The sequence below is a fragment of the Natator depressus genome, chromosome 19 (genome assembly GCF_965152275.1).
Source record: "Natator depressus isolate rNatDep1 chromosome 19, rNatDep2.hap1, whole genome shotgun sequence".
NCBI lineage: Eukaryota > Metazoa > Chordata > Testudines > Cheloniidae > Natator > Natator depressus.
Genome location: NC_134252.1, coordinates 15493119 through 15515307, shown reverse-complemented (window position 1 = coordinate 15515307; position 22189 = coordinate 15493119). Strand labels below are relative to the sequence as shown.

Here is a 22189-nt window from a genome sequence, read left to right as displayed (position 1 = left end):
AGTCCATGGCCAAATTCTCAGATTCACTACCAGAGGAACCCAGGAAGGAATTCCTGGCTATCCTCGATGAGGGCAGGGCGGTGGCCAGGGCAGCCCTCTAAGTGGCCTCAGATACGTCAGACTCTGTGGCCCGAACCAGGGCCTCAGCCATTTTGATGAGGCAGGTGTCCTGGTTGCAGTCATCAGGCCTTTCGACAGAGGTTCAACAGTCCATCCAGGACCTCACATTCGATGGCCTGGCACTGTTTTCTGAACAAACAGACAATAAATTGCATGGCCTGAAAGGAGCCAACCCTGGTCAGAGCCATTTCGTAAAAAGGGAAAGGGCTATAAGTGCCGGCAAGGCCACCAGCTAGCATCCTCTGCTCACTCGAGCTCCACCTGTAACCAACCAGGTGGGAAGCAGGCATTTTGAGGGTACACTCGAGGGCGACCTTCCAGTCTGTGTCCTGGATCCTGCTTCCCTGTTGTTTTCCAACCGTCTGTCCTCCTTCCTCCCTGCCTGGGCCTCTATAACATCTGACCGATGGGTCCTCAGCACAGTACCAGGGGGATATACCCTCCAGTTTATTTCTATCCCCCTTCCTGTGCCTCTTCAGGGACCCTTCTCACAAGCATCTGCTCGCTCAGGAGGTGCAGAGCCTTCTGTGGGTGGGAGCTGTGGAGGAAGTCCTGCTGCATTTGAGAGGGAAAGGGTTTTACTCCCGCTATTATTTTTTCCCAAAGGTCAAAGGGGGCCTATGGCTCATCCTCGACCTGCGGAGCCTCAACAGGTAGCTCAAGAAGTTGAAGTTTCACATGGTCTCCTTGACCTCCATCATTCCTTCCCTGGATTTGGGAGACTGGTATGCTGTCCTCGATTTGAAAGACACTTACTTTCACATATCGATATTCCACGATCAGACGGTTCCTGCATTTCGTATTTGGGACCGCTCACTACCAATTTGCAGTGCTCCCTTTTGGCCTAGCAACAGCGCCAAGAGTGTTTATGAAATGCATGTTGGTGGTGACGGCCAACCTCAGGCGTCGGGGTATCCAGATTTACCAATACCTTGCGACTGGCTTTCAAGGGCTGCTTTAGGGTCCAGGTCTAGTGCAGCTTCCAGATGCTGCAAGCCACTTGTCACACTCTGGGCCTGCTGATAAACGAACAAAAATCAACATTAATCCCAGTCCAGTGGATAGAGTTTATTGGGGTGGTACTCAACTCTACCCGAGCCAGAGCATTCCTGTCAGAGGCCAGATTCAGGGCAATGTCAGATCTGATAGCCAGCGTTACTGCACATCCGCTCACCATGGCCTGGGTCTATCTGACTATTGGGTCACATGGCAGCATGCACATGTTGTCTGCCACGTGAGACTCAGGCTGCGCCCCCTTCAGATGTGGATGGTATCAGTGTACTCCCTGGCCAGCCATCACCTAGACAAAGTCATCACGATCCCTCCGAGGGTACTTACCTCTCTGCAGTGGTGGTCCGACCCAAGGTTGGTGTTGGAAGGAGTGCCATTTGCGAGCCTGCAACCCACGGTCTCCCTGATATCGGATGTGTCCAAACCTCGGTTGGTGAGCACATCGGTTGGTGAGCTGTGGACTCAAGGGTTATGGTCTCGAGAGGAGCTTGTGTTACATATAAACGTCAGGGAGCTCAGGGCCATCCATCTTGCCTGCAGTGTTTTCCTTCCCCAGCTGTCCAGTTGGGTAGTGCAGGTCTTGACGGACGACATGACCTCCATGTCCTATGTCAACAGGCGGCGGGAGCGCGCTCATTGGCTCTCTGCCAGGATGCCGTCCACCTGTGGGACTTCTGCATTCAGCACGCAATCTACGTGGAAGCCTTGCATCTCCCCAGGGTCCGGAACACACTGGTAAATTGCCTCAGCAGGTCCTTCTTCTCTCACCACGAGTGGTCACTCCACTTGGAGGTCATCAGGGCCCTCTTCCAGAACTGGGGGGCTCCCTGTGTAAACCTGTTTGCCACCAGACAGAACAGAAAGTGTCATCAGTTCTGCTGTCTCCAAGGCTTTGGCAGAGGCTCCCTTTCCAGTGCTTTTCTCCTGTCATGTCTGGGAGACCTGAGGTACGCCTTCCCGCCAATTCGGCTTATCAGCAAAGTCCTCTCAAAAACCAAGAGGGACAAGGCACAAGTCATTATGATCGCCCCGTCGTGGCCACGCCAGCACTGGTTTGGCATGCTTATGGACCTGGCTGTGGTAGCCTCATGACCACTGCCCAGCCACCCGAACCTACTCTTGCAGGATCACGATCGGGTTCTGAACCCAAACCTTTCCTCTCTACACCTCATGGCTTGGATGCTGCATGGCTGACTCTGGAGGAACAGGCCTGCTCTAGTCAGGTACAGCAGGTTCTCTTGGAAAACAGCCCTCCACCAGAGTGACTTACCTGGCAAAGTGGAAGCCTTTTTCCTGCTGGGTGTCTGAGTGCAACATCTCCCCGACCCGATCGTCTCTGCAGTCCATCCTGGATTACCTGCTTCACTTAAAGCACTGGGGCTTGCCTTCTTTTCGATCAAGATGCACTTGGCAGCCATATCTGCCTTCCCTCCTCACATCCAGGGTAAATTGGTATTCTTGCAGGAGATGTCAATCAGGTTCCTGAAGGGCCTTGAACGTCTTTCCACCGATCTGGGACCCAGTCTCCCAATGAGACCTCAACCTAGTCCTCTACAGGCTCACGGGTTCCCTCTTTGAGCCCATGGCTTCTTGGTCCCTTTCCCATCTGTTGTGGAAGGTTGCATTCCTTGTAGCGATTACCTTGGCAAGGCGTGTATCCGAGATCAAAGCCTTCACTTCGGAGCCACCATACACGGTAATCTACAAAGACAAGATCCAGCTGCAGCCCCATCTGGCTTTCCTGCCTAAGATGGTGTCGCATTTCCATGTCAACCAAGATATCTTCCTCACGGTGCTCTGTCCGAATCCTCACTCTACCAATGAGGAGAGGCGGCTGCACGCTCTGGATGTCCAGCACGCCCTGCGTTCTATCTGGAGCACACCAAGCCCTTCCACAGATCAACCCAGCTCTTTATCGTGACATCTGACAGGATGAAGGGCCTTCCGGTGTCCTCTCAGAGGATTTCAAATTGGATCACCACCTGCACCACCAGCCTGTGCCAATCATTACAGTCCGTACTTGTAATGATTGGCACAGGCTGTGTCTCCACCAATAGTGAAGACTTACTCGACTAGGGGTCAGGCGTCTTCGGCTGCCTTCCTGGCACATGTCCCTATTCAGGACTTGCTGGGCCATGATGTGGTCTTCAGTACACACGTTCATGACACATTACGACATCACCCAGCAAGCCAGAAATGACGCTGGCTTTGCCAGAGCTGTGTTGCAATCAACGTGTCCATGAACTCCAACCCGGCTCCGGTGGCACTTCTTGGGAGTCACCTACAATGGAATGGACCAGGGTTGCCAACTTTCTACTCAAACAAAACCGAATACCCTTCCCCGCCCCCTGCCCCACTCCTCCTCTGAGGCCCTTCCCCTTCTCTGAGGTCCCACCCCCAGTTCACTCCCTCTGTCGCTTGTTCTCCCCACCCTCACTCACTCGCTCATTTACGTTGGGGTACAGGAGGGGGTGCGGGCTCCGGCTGAGGGTATGGACTTGGGTGGGGCCAGGGATGAGGGGTTTGGGATGCAGGAGGGGGCTCCAAGCTGGGGGGTGGAGCTGGGGGGTTTGGAGTATGGGAGAGGGCTCCAGCTGAGATAGGGGCTTGGGGTGTGGGAGGGGGTATGGGCTCTGGTCTGGGGGTTCAGGTTCCAGGGTGGGGCCAGAAATGATGGGTTCAGGGTGCGTGAGGGGGCTCCGGGCTGGGGGTTGGGGTGCAGGCTCCAGCTGGGAGTGCGGGCTGTGGGGTGGGGCTGGGGATGAGGGGTTTGGGGTGCAGGAGGGTGCTCCATGCTGGGATCAAGGGGTTCAGAGGGTGGGAGGGGGATGAGGGCTGGGGCAGGGGTTGGGGTCTGGGAGGGGGTCAGGGGTGCAGGCTCCAGGCGGTGCTTACCTCAAGCAGATCCTGGAAGCAGTGGCATGTCATTCCTCCAGCTCCTATGCGGAGGCGTGGCCAGGTGGTTGCAGGCGTCACCCTCGCAGTTCCCATTGGCCATGGCTCCCAGCCAATGAGATCTGCGGAGGTGGTGCTTGGGGCAGGGGCAGGGGCAGGAGCAGTGCATGGAGCCCCCTGGCTGCCCCTATGCCTAGGAGCTGGAAGGGGGGACATGCCAGCCACTTCCTTGAGCTGCGCGGAGCCAGGTAGGGAGCCTGCCTTAGCCCCACTGCACCGCCGACTGGACTTGTAATGGCTTGGTCAGCGGTGCTGACCGGAGCCGCCAGAGTCCCTTTTCAACCGGGCGTTCCAGTTGAAAACCGGACACCTGGCAACCCTAGAATGGACATGAGTAAGCACTCGAAGAAGATACGGTTACACCCTGTCATAACTGTTGTTCTTTGAGATGTGTTGGTCATATACATTCCATGACCCGCCCTCCTGCCGCTCCGTCGGAGTTCCTTCCGGCAAGAAGGAGCTGAGTGAGGGGGGAGTCGGCGGCACCCTTTATACTGGTGCATACACGCACTGCTCCAGACGGCATCAGACCTGGTCCCCTGTGGATACCACTGAGGGAAAAACTTCCAGCACCGATGCATGTGGCGAGCGCACACACACCTACAATGGAATGGACATGAACAACACATCTCAGAGAACAACAGTTATGAAAGGTAACCGTCTTTTGTGACTGGTCAGATAAGTCACATGCTGTGGGGAACTTTCCTGGCTTATACACTACCCTGGTGAAGTGGGCTAGCGAAAGGATCTGAGTCCTCGCTCCCTCTTCCTTTACCCAGAGCCCTGGCTGACTCGAGGGCTCCCCTTCCACTCTCCTGTGTAGCAGAGTCCTCGTAACCTCAACAAGGCTGGGCCCAGGATTCCTGGGGGGCTCGACCCCCAACCTTGTTGTGGTCACTTGGGATAGGGGCTAGGGTGTCCCCACTCCACTCTGGATGCTTGCCTGACCCACTGATCGTTGCATACAGCGCAAAGCAAATATAATTTATTAAACAGCAACCGATTTAAAAATAAGGAAAAACGGGGCAAGGTGAAAGAGAAACCCGTCACCCCGCTCTGTGGCCCAGGGATGCCACAACCAGCGTCTCTGGCACGTCGGGGCAGTTCAGTCTGTTCCTCACACGTCCCAGGCCCCTGCCCAGGCCCTGGCCGTGCTGCAGGGATGCTGCGGGTCGGACACTCGCTCTGGCGGTGGCCACACGCCCTCAGGCTCTGGGTGGCAGGACCCTTCTTCCCAATGTCAGCCTCCTCCCCCATGCCGTTGGGGTACGGTCATCCCTCCCCCCAGGTCTGGCCTGCAGGGCCCCTTGCATTGGGCCCGCTGCCCAGGGTCCCCCTCGCCCTCCCCAGCTGCTCCCTGCACCCGGCTCCGGACGGCTCCAGCCCCAGCCCTGCTGCTGCTCTGCCTCCCTCCCCCTGGGCTGCTTCTCTGGCCCCTCTGGCTCTGATTATTGCCTGTCTGCGCCCAGCACCGGTCTGCTCCCTGGGCTGCTTCTTGCCGGCGCGGCCCTGCTCCCCAGCTCAGCTCGGGCCCCTGCTCTCCCCTGAGCTCGGCCCCACTCGGTCTGACCCAGGCCATTCCAGCTCCCATGGACGCGGGGACCCCCCTGGCCTCCTGACGCCCTCATTGGCCTGCCCGCCCTGTCAATCAGGATGACCGGGAGCATTGGCCTCTCCCCATTGCCCCTGGGGGCTGTCAGTCTCAGGGTCCTGATTCCCCATCCACCCTTCCCCTTTCTTTTGGGACTGGGAGCGAGCAACCCCCCCGCCCCGAGCGTCAATGAGGGGCCAACAGGCCCCTGACAGTGATTTAACAATTGTTAATTTACGTTTTGAGAGCGCTAGGCATTGTGCGGCCCTATGCCCTGCCCTGAAGAGCTCACAGCCTAACACAACAAGCATAAGCCGAAGAGAGAAATGGAGCTAATGTACCTTTCGAACTCGATCTCCAGTATCCCCGCCTGCCCGCCGGCCAGCCGTGCCCTCAGGGCCGCCAGATTCCTTGCAGGTGCTGCAGCATGGCTGGCGCTGACACGGGAAGTCAGTGGTCTCAAGGCAGCGCTGTTGGAGTGGGGACGAGGCCAACGTCGTGAGCAAGGAGGGGTCGGAGCTGGGAAGGTTTAGAAAAAGCTAATTGGCTCAATGCTTTTTTTGCCTCTGTCTTCACTAACAAGGACAGCTCCCAGACTGCTGCGCTGGGCATCGCACATGGGGAGTAGATGGCCAGCCCTCTGTGGAGAAAGAGGTGGTTAGGGACTATTTAGAAAAGCTGGACGTGCACAAGTCCATGGGGCCGGACGAGTTGCATCCGAGGGTGCTAAAGGAATTGGCGGATGTGATTGCAGAGCCATTGGCCATTATCTTTGAAAACTCGTGGCGAACGGGGGAAAGTCCCAGATGACTGGAAAAAGTCTAACGTAGTGCCAATCTTTAAAAAAGGGAAGAAGGAGGATCCTGGGAACTACAGGCCAGTCAGCCTCACCTCAGTCCCTGGAAAAATCATGGAGGAGGTCCTCAAGGAATCAATCCTGAAGCACTTACACGAGAGGAAAGTGATCAGGAACAGTCAGCATGGATTCACCAAGGGTAGGTGATGCCTGACTAATCTAATCGCCTTCTATGATGAGATTACTGATTCTGTGGATGAAGGGAAAGCAGTGGACGTATTGTTTCTTGACTTTAGCAAAGCTTTTGACACGGTCTCCCACAGTATTCTTGTCAGCAAGTTAAAGAAGTATGGGCTGGATGAATGTACTATAAGGTGGGTAGAAAGTTGGCTAGATTGTCGGGCTCAACGGGTAGTGATCAATGGCTCCATGTCTAGTTGGCAGCCGGTGTCAAGTGGAGTGCCCCAGGGGTCGGTCCTGGGGCCGGTTTTGTTCAATATCTTCATAAATGATCTGGAGGATGGTGTGGATTGCACTCTCAGCAAATTTGCGGATGATACTAAACTGGGAGGAGTGGTAGATACGTTGGAGGGCAGAGATAGGATACAGAGGGACCTAGACAAATTGGAGGATTGGGCCAAAAGAAATCTGATGAGGTTCAATAAGGATAAGTGCAGGGTCCTGCACTTAGGACGGAAGAACCCAATGCACAGCTACAGACTAGGGACCGAATGGCTAGGCAGCAGTTCTGCGGAAAAGGACCTAGGGGTTACAGTGGACGAAAAGCTGGATATGAGTCAGCAGTGTGCCCTTGTTGCCAAGAAGGCCAATGGCATTTTGGGATGTATAAGTAGGGGCATAGCGAGCAGATCGAGGGATGTGATCGTTCCCCTCTATTCGACATTGGTGAGGCCTCATCTGGAGTACTGTGTCCAGTTTTGGGCCCCACACTACAAGAAGGATGTGGATAAATTGGAGAGAGTCCAGCGAAGGGCAACAAAAATGATTAGGGGTCTGGAACACATGACTTATGAGGAGAGGCTGAGGGAACTGGGATTGTTTAGTCTGCAGAAGAGAAGAATGAGGGGGGATTTGATAGCTGCTTTCAACTACCTGAGAGGTGGTTCCAAAGAGGATGGTTCTAGACTATTCTCAGTGGTAGAAGATGACAGGACAAGGAGTAATGGTCTCAAGTTGCAGTGGGGGAGGTTTAGGTTGGATATTAGGAAAAACCTTTTCACTAGGAGGGTGGTGAAACACTGGAATGCGTTACCTAGGGAGGTGGTAGAATCTCCTTCCTTGGAAGTTTTTAAGGTCAGGCTTGACAAAGCCTTGGCTGGGATGATTTGATTGGGGATTGGTCCTGCTTTGAGCAGGGGGTTGGACTAGACGACCTCCTGAGGTCCCTTCCAACCCTGATATTCTATGATTCTATGATGCTATGAAAGTGAGGCCAAGAGGAGGAGTGGGAAAGCAGGGACCTGGCAAAGGGATTAAGAGGGTGGCCTTGTCCTGGCGGCTCTCATCTGCACCTGATGGGCGGAGGGACACGCTGGCAAGCCTTTGGCAGCGTTTTCATCCCAAGCCGCGTCCTGGCTGTTCTCTGTCAAAGGGCACCGGAAAGTGGGGAGACGCCTCCTGGTCTGGTCTGAGTCAGCACAAACGTCGCTGGCCCTGGGCATCGCGCTAAACAGCGCAGACGTCACCCAGCACACGCAGCTGGCAGCCCCAGCATGTTGCAAACACACGTTAGGATGCTGGTCTTGCCGTCAGGGCTCCTGGTGCCCTTCCAGCTCCACCATTCGTTCCTTGGTGCCCTTGGTCAAGTCGCTTCCCCCTGTAACAGGGAGGTACCGCTGCCCTCCTTTGCCGAGTGCTCTGGAGCTGCAAAGCGCAGGCCGGGCTGGTGTCAGGGTGGCAGACCTGAGGCTGCAGTGGGCTGGCAGTCAATCTCACCACAGTCAGTGTGCGCACCTGGCAGTGAACCAGGGGCAGGGGCCTTTCTTCTGATGTTGTCCTCTGCTCCAGTGGGGCCCAGCCCAGGGCACAAGGGAGGGTTCTGCCTACACACACCGGCAGCAGCTCCTCTGGGGTGCCCATCAGCCAGTGCTCTGGCGCCATGGTCCTGGAGCAGCCCCTCTCCCACACCCATGGACCTCGCACACTGGGGACAGAGAGAAGGGCTGCTGTGACCCATAAGGACCCCCAGGATGTTTCATCCTCAGAGAGGGGAGCCAGGCAAACTGCTCCTCCCCTGCCTCAGCTGGGCCCTCCAGCTCCACAACCCTACAGCCTCCCCTAGGCCCTGGCACTGCCCTGCGCCAGGCCGACAGCCTCACTCTGCCACCCCCTGCAAACCTCAGACCTGTGCCCTCCCATCAGGAATCAGGCTGGCCCTGAGCCCAGCCTGCCTGGCCCGTTCAGCCTGTGGGGCCTTCACCATGAGGGAGTCGGGGTCATAGAATCATAGAATATCAGGGTTGGAAGGGACCTCAGGAGGTCATCTAGTCCAACCCCCTGCTCAAAGCAGGACCAATCCCCAATTAAATCATCCCAGCCAGGGCTCTGTCAAGCCTGACCTTAAAAACTTCCAAGGAAGGAGATTCTACCACCTCCCTAGGTAACGCATTCCAGTGTTTCACCACCCTCCTAGTGAAAAAGTTTTTCCTAATATCCAATCTAAACCTCCCCCACTGCAACTTGAGACCATTACTCCTTGTCCTGTCATCTTCTACCACTGAGAATAGTCTAGAACCATCCTCTTTGGAACCACCTCTCAGGTAGTTGAAAGCAGTTATCAAATCCCCCCTCATTCTTCTCTTCTGCAGACTAAACAATCCCAGTTCCCTCAGCCTCTCCTCATAAGTCATGTGTTCCAGACCCCTAATCATTTTTGTTGCCCTTCGCTGGACTCTCTCCAATTTATCCACATCCTTCTTGTAGTGTGGGGCCCAAAACTGGACACAGTACTCCAGATGAGGCCTCACCAATGTCGAATAGAGGGGAACGATCACATCCCTCGATCTGCTCGCTATGCCCCTACTTATACATCCCAAAATGCCATTGGCCTTCTTGGCAACAAGGGCACACTGCTGACTCATATCCAGCTTTTCGTCCACTGTAACCCCTAGGTCCTTTTCCGCAGAACTGCTGCCTAGCCATTCGGTCCCTAGTCTGTAGCTGTGCATTGGGTTCTTCCGTCCTAAGTGCAGGACCCTGCACTTATCCTTATTGAACCTCATCAGATTTCTTTTGGCCCAATCCTCCAATTTGTCTAGGTCCCTCTGTATCCTATCTCTGCCCTCCAACGTATCTACCACTCCTCCCAGTTTAGTATCATCCGCAAATTTGCTGAGAGTGCAATCCACACCATCCTCCAGATCATTTATGAAGATATTGAACAAAACCGGCCCCAGGACCGACCCCTGGGGCACTCCACTTGACACCGGCTGCCAACTAGACATGGAGCCATTGATCACTACCCGTTGAGCCCGACAATCTAGCCAACTTTCTACCCACCTTATAGTACATTCATCCAGCCCATACTTCTTTAACTTGCTGACAAGAATACTGTGGGAGACCGTGTCAAAAGCTTTGCTAAAGTCAAGAAACAATACGTCCACTGCTTTCCCTTCATCCACAGAATCAGTAATCTCATCATAGAAGGCGATTAGATTAGTCAGGCATCACCTACCCTTGGTGAATCCATGCTGACTGTTCCTGATCACTTTCCTCTCGTGTAAGTGCTTCAGGATTGATTCCTTGAGGACCTCCTCCATGATTTTTCCAGGGACTGAGGTGAGGCTGACTGGCCTGTAGTTCCCAGGATCCTCCTTCTTCCCTTTTTTAAAGATTGGCACTACGTTAGACTTTTTCCAGTCATCTGGGACTTCCCCCGTTCGCCACGAGTTTTCAAAGATAATGGCCAATGGCTCTGCAATCACATCCGCCAATTCCTGGGTCACGCTCCTGAGGGCACTGCTGAGGGGTTTTGGTCTGTGCCCGTGAAAGTGGCAGGGCCAGCGGGGCATGGGGGGCTGGGGTCACGCTCCCTGAGGTACCTGGTATCACAGAGCCCCTCCCGCAGTGGGATTCCCGCCCCAGGGTGAGGGGTCAGTGAGGGCAGCAGCAGGACTGGAGTGTTGAGTGGAGCGGGGGACAGGACGGAGGACCCAGCGCCGGGGGGCGTGAGGAGGTGAGTGGGTGTCACGACAGGGGAGAGAGCAGTTGGGAAGGAGGAGATTGAAGGCCCACACCTGGGGGTCAGAGGGGACCCCAGGGACCCAGCAAAGGGGAACGGATGTGGGGAGGCAGAGGGGATACACTAAGCTGCGTTTGTTCTCCATCCCAAGCACTATCTGCTCGACACAGGCCAGGGCATGTGGTGCCCAGGGCAGCTGCTGTGCTCATGCCATGCCAGGCGTGGGGAGCCAGCCCCCTGTGCGCACGCAGGGTGGGGCATGGCAGGATCTTGGGATGAGGCGTTTGGGAGCCTACTGGCAGGAGCAGGGCGCTGCCAGGCTCCTGGGGAGCTCTGTGCCACGCTGCCTCTGTCCCTGCCCGTTGCACTCCCTGGGGCGGGGAAGAGGGCGCTATGCTGCCAGGGCAATTGGACAGGCAGGAGCCCAGCCTGCCATCCTCAGCCTCCTCCTAGCAGCCCTCGACTCCTCCCCATCGCCTCAGTGCACTGACCAGGTAGGAGTGAAACACCCGGGGACTGCATGTGCTCCTGGGCGCTATTGCACGACAGAGGCCTGGGCATTGGGCTTTCTCCCTTTGATGAGACCGAAGGCGCAATGCTGCACAGATCAGTGCTGGCCCGTTTGCCAGCAGCTCTGCACTGACTTGCTCCTATTTTGCAGGTTTGCAGGTGATTGTCTGGACCCTGCTGCTAACGCTGTGGGCGACACTCCCCCACCCCGCACTGGCTCTACTCCAGGGCCGGCAACAAGGAATCTCTGGGCCTAGCTATGCAGTCGAGGGCTGAATTGAAGGATCTGCTCTCTCCCTGGCTCGTTCCGTGCAGAAGATAACATTGTGCAGGGGCTGCAGCCGCAACAGGCTCCTGCAGGCGGAAAGGTGCCTTTGGGTTTATCATGGTGCTCCACAGACCAGCAGCCCGGCCAGCAGCAAAGCACAGAGGCAGCACGATGGAAAAGAGCCACGGCTAGTCTTGTTGCCTGAACCACTGGAACTGGAGCACCGTTACTGCTGGAGAGAGGGACCAGGGAGCTATTGGCACTGGGAGCTGGATGGGGCTCTGAGCAATGGACGATTCACCGGAGGAGATTACGGAAGAGACAGCAGGGGAGCCCCTGGCAGGGCCCGTGGAGGAGGCGCTCCCGTGCCCGACTCACGTCTACACGCTGTGTATTAGGAACCTGAACCCCAAGTACTCGCAAGAGGTTCTCTGCAGCATGCTGAAGGACATTCTGGGCACTGCCAGCCTCCCCCTGCAGCGGCACGACATAGAAGTGGTGAAGAAACCGAGACGGGCCTACGCCTTGGTGCAGGTGGCCACTGAGCTGAGCCTGGAGAACGTCCTGAAGCAGCTCCAGGTTGCCTCAGACATGGAGCAACGTCTCCTCAGGGAGCTAGTGATGAAAGGGAAAACCCTGGTGGTGGAGGAAGGCAGGAGAGCCTTGCACAGCGCTAAGGAGTGCCAAGAGGTAGGCCCAGGCATTGTGTCGGGACAGGCACAGTGCACAACGCTAGCGGTGTGACAGCGAAGGCCAGGGGAGCGGGCTGGCCAGGGCTGGACATGCTGCCTCTTGGTACTGAGATCACCAGGGCAGCAGGACAAGGGGGAGTTCCCACCCAGGAGACCTAAGCCCCAGCAGCACTTCCATCCGAAGGCTGGGCGCTTCCTTACTCCCCCCTCCAAGAGATGAGCTACCTCATCCCATGGGCTGGAGCAGCCGTGCGAGCTTCTAAGAAGCAGAAGGCCCCAGCAATCGGCACTGCCTGCATGATTCCGGGGCCCCACGATTTGCTCTGCAGCAATGCCGCCTTCCTGGCTTGGCCCTGGAATGGGGCAGAGCTTCCCCATCGACCCCAGCGCTGGGTTCCCCGTCTGGCCAGCTCGTGAGGTCATCCACCCTGGGGTAGCTTCTCTCCTAACCGTCGTGTCTAGGAGATGCGCTGAGAGAGGACACGCTGAGATACAGTGCAGTCAAAGGTGACAGCCACCCCTCTGCTCGAGGTCCTTGTGCCACCTAATCCCTCTTAACCCCTGTTAAGGGACTGCGCTGGCCAGGCCTTGTGCTGCCCCCTGCCCGAGGGAGGGGGGGTTCACCCCCTCTGCATAGACAGAGCCAGAGCTGCTGACCTTTCTTTAATCACTAAGTTGTTACTACATTCCCCCTCCCATTAGCATCGAGGAGACAGCACGGCTAAAAGAGACCAGCTGGAGTCCGTTCCTTCTTGTGCACCATCAACAGAACCGTTTGCATGTTCCAATCCGTTCGACTTGGGCAAGTCCAGCCAAGGCCCTGGGGCTGTGTCTCTTGGGGCATGATTAGGAGACAATGAGGGTTGTCCCTGTGCTACCAAGGATATAATTTGGCCCCGTGGAACCTTTAATACAGATGATAATGTGCGGGAAGGAAAGAGTCCAGCTTGACTCTCAGATCCCAGAGGAATTGGCAGGAGCAGTCAAGTAACCAATGCACTGGAAAACGTGCTACAGGGTAGGACCTGGCAGTGTCCAGGGAGATAGGACTGTGTGACGTGGACTGACTTACACAATGGGCATCCCCATTGATTTCAGGGCAGAATTTCATTGATTTTTAAGGCCAGTGGGTACTACTATGTTCATCCAGCCTGACTCCCTGCAGAACACAGGCCAGAGAATTTCACCCAGTGGTTCCTGCATCCAGGATAGTAATTTGCAGTTCTGCTCTGACGTGTGACTGAGAATGGCATCATGGGCTCCATATTTGTTTTTTCTCCATGACTCCAGCTCAGGTATGCTCAGTCTACTGCTAAAAAGACGAGCTGTCAAACTGCCAGCGCCGCCAGCTCCCCCAGGACCTGGGAGTCAGGCTGGGCTCTTTTCCTCCTCACACATCAGCACCAGTTACAAAGACGCTGTATGCAACCCCCAGGCCTTCAATGGGTTTGCCCAGGGACAAGGGGAGAATGAAGTAAATGGTTCTGGGGATGCTGCACGAGACGCAGTAGGCTCCAGCGCCCTCGCCTGTCACTGGGCTGCTCTGACGGGAGTGAGAAGCCTGCAGCTCGGCTGGTGATTCTCACAGGGGGCAGATCTGAGCATAGTCACTTGTTGCAGCTGGACTGCAATTAAATAAAAGGGCCCATGTGCTTTAAAGCCTGAATATTATTATGACGAGGGCCCTTGTGCTGTTGTTATAACGCTGGCCGCAGTCGTCCGTGTCGCCCCCACGCTGCGCTGTCTCCATATCTGTCTCTGCATGCATGTGTCGTTTACTTTCTGCCTCTGCACAGAGTGACACAGAGGTGACTGGTGCCAGCACCCCAGAGTCTCCCGTGCTGGGGCGTTTGCAGTCTGGCAAGAGCAGGCTGCGAGGGTCCGAGGAAGCCCAACCCAGCCCTTGTTGGAAGGGCCCCCCTCCAGCCCAGAAGCTGGCGGAGCGGCCGGCAGCGTTTCTTAGCGGCACCAGGTCAGACAGCGCCATTGTTCGGCGGGAGATCGTGGGCCAGGAGCGCTTGTTCTATGGAGCCTTCATGGGGAGTGAGACCAGGAATGTGGAGTTCAAGCGGGGTGGGGGGGAATACCTGAGTGTGACCCTCAAACACCACGTCCGGAAGTATGTGTGCGCCTTCCTCAACAGCGAAGGGGGCAGCCTCTTCGTGGGGGTGGAGGACAATGGCTTTGTGAATGGGGTCAGGTGCGGGCACAAAGAGGAGGACCGCATCCGCCTGCTCATCGACTCCCTTCTGAAAGGGTTCAAGCCGCAGGTGTTCCCTGACGCCTACACCCTGACCTTCATCCCTGTGGTCAAAGCAGAAGACACCGGTATCTTCCTGAAGGTGATCCGGCTAAGCGTTCATCTGCCCAGACAGCAGGGAGAGCTGCTGCTTTATGAAACGGACCAGGGGGAAGTGTACCTGCGCCGGGACGGCAGCATCCAGGGACCACTCTCAGGGAGCGCCATCCAGGAGTGGTGCAGGCAGGTAACTGGCATGCAAGGGCTGCTAATACAGCAAGGCAGCAAAAGGCTGCTAACTACAGGGGGAGCCTGAGCTGCACCCAGCGATGCTGTTGCAGCCTGCCCCGCAGGGGGAACTGCAGCCCCCCATGCCGAAGGGATCCAAGGGGGGATTCACCCCTGAGCAGAGTCAGTGAAAGGCTGAATTCCACCCGTCTGTGGCTCGGCTCTCACCAACAGGCCCTAGGCAAAGCCATGGGAAGATGGTTTGATCCGCAGACCCTTCCTTTGTCTGTCTGTCTGTCTACGTACACGCCTTCCCTCACTGGCTCTCTCAGAAGATTGGTCACAGTGCTTTCCGATACCCACTTTGTCCCTTGTATTTGTCCATGTTTGTTGTCTCTGGCCCTTACAGCACATGTGTCGTGTAAAGGACCCGCATGGGCACAGCAGGGTCCAGACAACCATGGTTATTAACTAGCCCTGGCCAGCTAGCCCAGCTACAGACACACACTGCTGATCTTCAAGGTCCTGGTGGTTTCCGAGACAGGAGACAGTGAGCACCATTAGATGCCACCCAATTCCTAAACACCACAATTTCACAGAAGGGTTAGGAGCAAAAATACACACAGTGGAAAATAATGCTGAGACTCCAAGAAATCACTGTTTAAAGTAGCTCCAGAAAACGTAGCCATCTCCCCACTTCCACCAAAGTGCCTAACACATTTTGATTAGAAGATAAAATGATCACTCTTCATTTGGCAAAGTTGTCCATCACGGAGTTCTGGTTTGGTGCCATTTCTTGTGAATGGATACAATGATACTGATCTTGAATTATTATAGTATTATTAATTTAACCTGTAAAATGTAACTACATATTCCAGTCTTTACTTACCTATAGTACAGTTGCTTCCCACACCGCTGAAATCCAGCCACCTCTGAGGTGAAATATGGCAGATTCATTAAGGCCTAGGGCTGGGTTAGGGTCAGGGATCGGGTTGGCGTTAGGTTGACTGTAACTTTATGGTTAAGGCTCAGGCTAGGTTTAGGTTTTGGCCTAAGTTGCAGTTAGGGCTGGGGATACTTTACATCAGGTGAGGTTACTGCTCTGCCTAGTCTTAGGGTTAAAGTTAGGCCCAAATTAGGGTTACTTCTCAGGTGAGGGTTAGCGCGTTACTGCTCAGTGTATGCAGTGTTATGGTAAACTTTTAGGTTCGGGTTACTTCTCGGTCTAGATTTAGGGTTAGGAATATCTTTAGGGTTACTGCTTGGCTTACACCTAAACCTGGTTTAAGAGTAGGCACAGATTAGGGTTAGGTTTGGGGTTATTGCTTGGCCTATGCCTGTGGCTAGGTTTGGGAATAGGGTTACTTTCCAGCATATGTCTAGTTTTAGGGTTAGGTTAGGGTGACTGCTCAGGGTAGAGGGAGTGGTACTGCTTGGCCTAGGTCTCGTGTTAGGGTTAGGTGTTGGTTTAGGGTTAAAGTTAGGACTAGGTTAGGGTTAGAGTAAGGAATAGTGGTCACCCAACACCCAGGATTAGCATTAGGGTTAAATTTAAACCTATATGAAGGTTATTGTTAGAGAAAGCATTCAGCCTAGGCATTGGGTTAGGGCTGGTGTTAGGGTCACCTCTCAGCCTAGCTTTAGGGTTAGCATTAGGCCTAGTGCTAGGTTTAGGGTTACCACTTGGTCTACCCCTAGGAGAGTAAGGGTTGGGGTTAGGCCTGTGTTAGGGCTACTGCTGGCCCATATGCAGGATGAGGGTTATTGCTGTAGCCTGCAGAAAAAATGGATCACCCAGGCCATATCACCCCCAACCCCTGCTCCAGCCATCTGCAAATTCAGTTCAGATGTGCCTGCCTTCTTTCCCCCCTCATCCTGCCCTGGCTGGTTCTGGGACCTACCCGTTGCCCCATCTTCACTCGCTCCCCAGGCCCCTTCCCTTATCGCTCCAGTGTCCAGATGCCCTGTGTGCTGACCATTGTCTGAATCTCCTTAGCCATTTCTCTGCCCTGTGTGCCACTGCTCTTTTAATCTCACGTCAAAGGCACTGCTCTTGCTGGGTCTCTCTAGCCTGCCTCTGAGGGGCTGTGTCATTTCCCATCCGAAGAGCTAGTGTGGGAGAGGAGTGCTCTATAATGTAGATTCCCCCAACCCCTCCAGAAATTTACTCTCATCATTAGCAAGAGAGTCCCCTTCATATTCTTTTAAGGTTTTTGTGCCACCAGCTTTCTTCACTGCTCCCCCGACTCAAGGCTCCAGCACAGAGCTTTTCACACACAGCAGGCAAGGCTACCGGTGTGGCCGTCACAAACACTGGCATGTTTGCAAGTGTTTTTGCCAGGTGTCCGGCTGAATTCTAAGCTGGGGGATTGCACTCTACCTCCCTAGCAGGCTGCTCTGATTGCAGGGGGGCACTAGCCTCATTTTAAGCTGTGTAGGCTGATATTTTGCTTTGGGTCCATGCCATCCCTCTGCCTTTCTTTTTGTGCTGTCATGTTTAGTTCAAGGCTATTATTTTTATCACATAGGGACTAATAAAACAAGTCACAGATGCACTGTTTGCCCCCGTACAGAAGGGAGGGACTCCGTGACTGCAAAAAGCAATCCCTATCCTATAGGCGGAAGTGGCTGGAGTCTAGTTTTTTTTCTTTCCTCAAAAGCTCTTGTAGCCTTGCTCCCTGCTTTTATAAGGGCTGGTGTAGCTTGGTTAACACTACACCCAAACCTGGCAAGTCACCGGCTAGAATCTCAGCTGTAATGAACCTGCAGAGTAGCGGCTTCGCTCGCAGGCGTTCACCATGCAGTGAATGAGCCCATGGATGTGGCAAGGGAGTTAGGGCGAGATTCACAAAGGGGATGCAGACATTGTAATACTGTGCGTGACAAGGTTAACTCCTGGGTGCCCTGCCATCCAGTGGAATTCACAGCCCCAAGGTAGACCCCATACTTCCCCATGCAGTGCATAGGGAGTGTAGGGCCTAAGAGAGGGATTCACAAAAGCCAGCACAGGATCTGCCTAAGCTAGCCAGGAACGAAATGCTGAGGAAAAGGGCAAGGCTTAGGGCTCAGCTCCACAAATGTACTTTGGTGCCTAACTCCCCTTGATCTGGGTCTTAGGCACCTGACAAGCAGGGCGGGGTGCCTGTCTCTGCAGAGGGTTCTCAGCCATATACCCTCTCCTGGAGGTAGGTGCCTGAGCCAGGTCAGCCCTTTCTTGGGAAAAACAAGTGACCCCCTCACAGCCACTAGCCCCCTGGGTTGGGCATGGAGGTGGGAGAGTCAGGTTCACGTCCTCGCTCCAATGACCATTTATTAGTTATACACAGTGGAACAGCCTCCATAGGGGAGAGAGACCCACCCCCCAACAGCCTAGTAGTGAGGACGCCAAAGCAGGCAGCATAGGGATTCAAAGCTGGCCCTCCCACAGCCCAGGTAAGTGGGCTAGTGGGTAGCCCGGGGGCCAGGTGGACAGAGACACACAGCTGCTCTTTCCCCTGGCTGCCTTTTGTGCAGGCTAGCCATGCTCACAGCACAACTCCCACATCAGGCCCTGCATGCAAGCTCGTGTGAGAAGCGCACTGGGGATTAGGCGTGACCTAGGGCTCAGACCAGCTCGTTAATTAGCTAGCACTGCACATGCCCACCAGGAGAAACTTAAGGGTTAGGTGGCAGCTGAATGGTAATTTTGTGAATGGCAGAGGTACCTAAATGTTGGACTTCAGCACCTAAAGAAGCAGTTAGGTACTTCAGTCCCTTTCTGAGTCTAGCCCATAGCTGCTGTGCCCGTGGCTCTGACAGAGTGACTGTGCGGTTGTACCTCCCCAGAAATGGACAGGAGAAGTGAGGAAGCTGGAAGAGCGGATAGAGAGTTTGATGAAGGAGAAGGAGAGCCTGCAGCAACAAATCAACCAGCAGCGGAGCCGGAATCCCAAATCTAGATTCTGCACCATCCTGTGAGTCACAACAGAGCAGGAGCGGGAGCAGCACGACTGGAGCCAGGGGAAAAAGTAGTAAGGAAAAGAAATCAGTTCATTTATATTTGTATAGATTTTGAAAGTAAATTCATTGCAATATAGAGCACTGGCCGAGTAACACCAGGGTAAGGCTTGCCTTGTTCATCTCTTGGCAGCATGCTGCCCTGCAGCTGATGGCTGTAACACAGCATATTTCTTGTGAGTTTGACTCCAGCTCTGACTAGCTGGACTTTATGCCATTGGGAACCTCTGCATCACTGATCGCTCTGCCCATGAAGTTACAAAATCCCAGAGACTATGAACAGTATTTCCCTTGTGAATTCAGGTGGAAACTGAGACAGTCTCAGTCCAGGGGAGAAATGTTTTAAAAACCTGGCAACTTAATTTAGCCAACTAAGGAAGCGCTGAGCCCCCAGAGATAGTGTGTGTTCCTCATCCAAACTGGCAACTGTGTGCAGATGTGGTTGCTCCATCTCAAAAAAAGATATATGGGAACTGGAAAAGGTTCAGAAAAGGGCAAAAAAAATGATTAGGGGTATGGGACAGCTTTTGTATGAGGAGTGATTAATAAGACGGGGACGTTTCAGCTTGGAAAAGAGATGAATGAGGGGGATATGATAGAGGTCTATAAAATCATGACTGGTGTGGAGAAAGTAAATAAGGAAGTATTATTTACTCCTTCTCATAACACATGAAGTAGGGGTCACCAAATGAAATGAATAGGCAGCAGGTTTAAAACAAACAAAAGGAAGTATTTCTTCACACAACGCACAGTCAACCTGTGGAACTCCTTGCCAGAGGATGTTGTGAAGGTTCAAACAAGAACTAGATAAATTCATGGAGGATAGCTCCATAAGTGGTTATTAGCCAGGATGGGGAGGGATGGTGTCCCTAGTCTCTGTTTCCCAGACGCTGGGAATGGGCAACAGGAGTAGATCACTTGATGATTCCCTGTTCTGTTCATTCCCTCTGGGGCTCCTGGCATTTGCCACCATCAGAAGACAGGATACGGGGCTAGATGGACCTTTGGTCTGATCCAGTATGGCTGTACTTACTGTGCAGCCACTCCAGCTTGAGTAATGATTATGTATAAGAAGCAAGGCCATGCCTGTTTTGAGTCTTGGGGGTGTCTCACCAAAAAGGTATAGGTTAAGCTTTTCTTTCTATTTGTACTTTAAATAAGAAAGGTAGTGCTCTTCTTGCAACACCCTCTACTCCCTTCCTAAGCATCTTGTGAAGGGCAGCATCAATTATCCATACCCTGGCGGGCATATCTCATTGCCTACCAGATGGCTTTACATTGGAAGAGGACGGGCCATGGTATGTGGGGGAATGCGGCAGTGGGTATTATCATAAAGCAGGTCTATGATTAGTCTATGATTATGATAGATTAGTCTATGATTTAGACGTACCACTGCTTTCTGAATATCTATCCTACCGCCTTGGGACCTTGGCGATGCTCAGGGGCTTACCCCCACCTTCTCACTGCCACTGCGGCCTTGGACATATTTAGATTTGGAAACTGAGCCTTCTGAAATGCTCCATAAGCAGGGGGCCTTGGCCCAAAACTCGGCCTGAGCAACTGTCATAGTTTCCTGTTCATCTGAAGTGAATTGGAGACATGCCGTATCGAAGGGCATGTTAACCTACAAACTTTTGCCCATGCAAGTTATGTTGGCATAAAGCCACCATAGGCGTATACTTGGTGCCTTGCACGGGTGCTGTGCATACTCACCAAAAGCACTTGTGTCGAAGCACAGAGCAATGCACCATGAGTAGGTATGCCAGTGTGCAACTTGCTCGTGTCCAACGCACTGTCTTTTGGGAAGTTTTGGCCACATATGGTGGGACAGAAACAAATCACACAGGGGTGACTGGGCACAAGGGGTCAAGTTTCAGTTCAGTTTCTCCACAAAACAAGGCCATCTCTATCCCATCATTTTTGCATCTATTGTGAAAATCCCACAAACCCACATCGGACTTGTTACTGCCTGTGATCTCTGACAGCAGTACAGAGCCTGCACAGCTCTGCACTACTGTCATGAGCATGATGATCCTCTGGTATCTGCAGAGCTGCAAGAGCCATGGGGAACGTGAAGATTTCCTGGAGTCAGATTGCCATGGGACAGGGCAAGAACCACTTAGGTTGTTGGTGGTGTTCCTGGAGCAGCTAAAAGGGAGTGGGGGTGCTGCCTCTGGGCCTGAGAAATAAGCACAGACTGGTGGGATCACAACATAATGTAGGTTTGGGATGAGAAGCAGCGGATGCAAAACTTTCAGATGCAAAAAGCCACAGTCCTGGATCTGTGCGCCAAGCTCACCCCAACTCTCCCGTGCAGGGACACCAGAATAAGAGCTGCACTGACAGTGGAGAAGCGAGTGGCAGTTGCATGGTGGAAACTTGCAATGCTGGATTGTTACCAATCAGAAATTATTCTGGAGCAGGAAAATCCACTGTGGGGCTGCTGTCATGCAAGGTCATTAATTGTCTCCTGCTGCACAGGACTGTGATTCTGAGCAATGTGCAGGGCATAATGGACAGATTTGCAGCTATGGGGTCCTGAACAGCAGCAGAGTGATAGATGGCACATCTATCCCTATTTTGGCACCAGAGCACCTCACCACAGAGTACATCAACGGAAAGGGCTACTTTTCAAAAGTTACATAAGCACTGGCGGATCACCAGGGACGCTTCATTGACATCAACATTGGTGGCTCAGAGGGTGCATGATGCTTGAATCTTTAAGGACACAGGACTGTTCAGAAAGCTACAAGCAGGGACTTTCTCTTTTGACCGCAGATTACCATTGGTTATGTTGAAATGCCAATAGTGAGCCTGGAGGACACAGCCAACCCCTTACTCCCAAAACCGTGCACTGGCCATCTTGACTGTGCTAAGAAAAGATTCAGGGACCAGCTCAGCAGGCGAAGACTGAGAGCTGAATGTGCTTTTGGTAGATTGAAGGGACGACGACCTTGTTTACTCATGAGAACGGATCTCATGATCCATTCAGTGAGAAAAATACCCGAATGTTACAGCTTCCTGCTGGGTCCTGCAAAATGTGGGTGGCAAAGGCAGAAAAGTTTCTGCTGGGGTCGAGCTAAGTTTGACCAGCCAAATACAAGGGTTATTAGAAAAGCTCAACGGCTCAAGGAGGCTTTGAAACTTGCTTTGCTGTCAATGTGTTATGGCTAACTGTGCTCCACCTAGCCTGGCAGTTTGGGGGAGTATTAGGACTGGTGCTGTGCTTGGTGCCCATCTATCAGTACAATACAGACAATGCACCTATTACATTTGTGGTGCTTGCTGTACATTTATGATTATTACACTGTTTGTCACTGATCCTGTGAGCTGTGTCAAAGCATAGGCATCAGTAAGTGGGTGCTTCAGGATCCTGCTGCCCATTCTGCAGCATGTTGGGAACTAATAAAGATGAAAGACCTTTATGAGGAACAAACACTTTAAAAAAAATTCTGTGCAAGTTAAGAGCAAATACTTTAAAACCTTAATTAATGTATGGAACAGACCTTAGAGGGGAAGGAACATTCATGTCCATTTTAGCCACACGCACATCAGTGTACGTGAAGCTGTGGTAGTCCTTGA

At 53.6% G+C, this 22189-nt stretch overlaps 1 protein-coding gene across 1 annotated transcript; it reads left to right on the top strand.

Annotated features, from left to right (window-relative positions):
• The first annotated feature begins 11601 nt into the window (after window positions 1-11601).
• On the top strand, window positions 11602-18614 carry SLFNL1 (schlafen like 1). Its single transcript, XM_074934731.1, has 3 exons — window positions 11602-12142; window positions 13941-14630; window positions 18437-18614. The coding sequence occupies exons 1-3, from the start codon at window positions 11741-11743 to the stop codon at window positions 18566-18568; spliced, it is 1224 nt and encodes a 407-aa protein (XP_074790832.1). The 5' UTR covers window positions 11602-11740; the 3' UTR covers window positions 18569-18614.
• Window positions 18615-22189: the final 3575 nt, after the last annotated feature.

Bases quoted from the DNA above. Each gene is read 5' to 3' on its own strand.
- SLFNL1 (XM_074934731.1), top strand. From the start codon at position 11,741: ATGGACGATTCACCGGAGGAGATTACGGAAGAGACAGCAGGGGAGCCC. The intron at 12,143-13,940 runs GTAGGCCCAGGC...GCCTCTGCACAG, and splicing joins GCGCTAAGGAGTGCCAAGAG to AGTGACACAGAGGTGACTGG. The intron at 14,631-18,436 runs GTAACTGGCATG...GTACCTCCCCAG, and splicing joins TCCAGGAGTGGTGCAGGCAG to AAATGGACAGGAGAAGTGAG.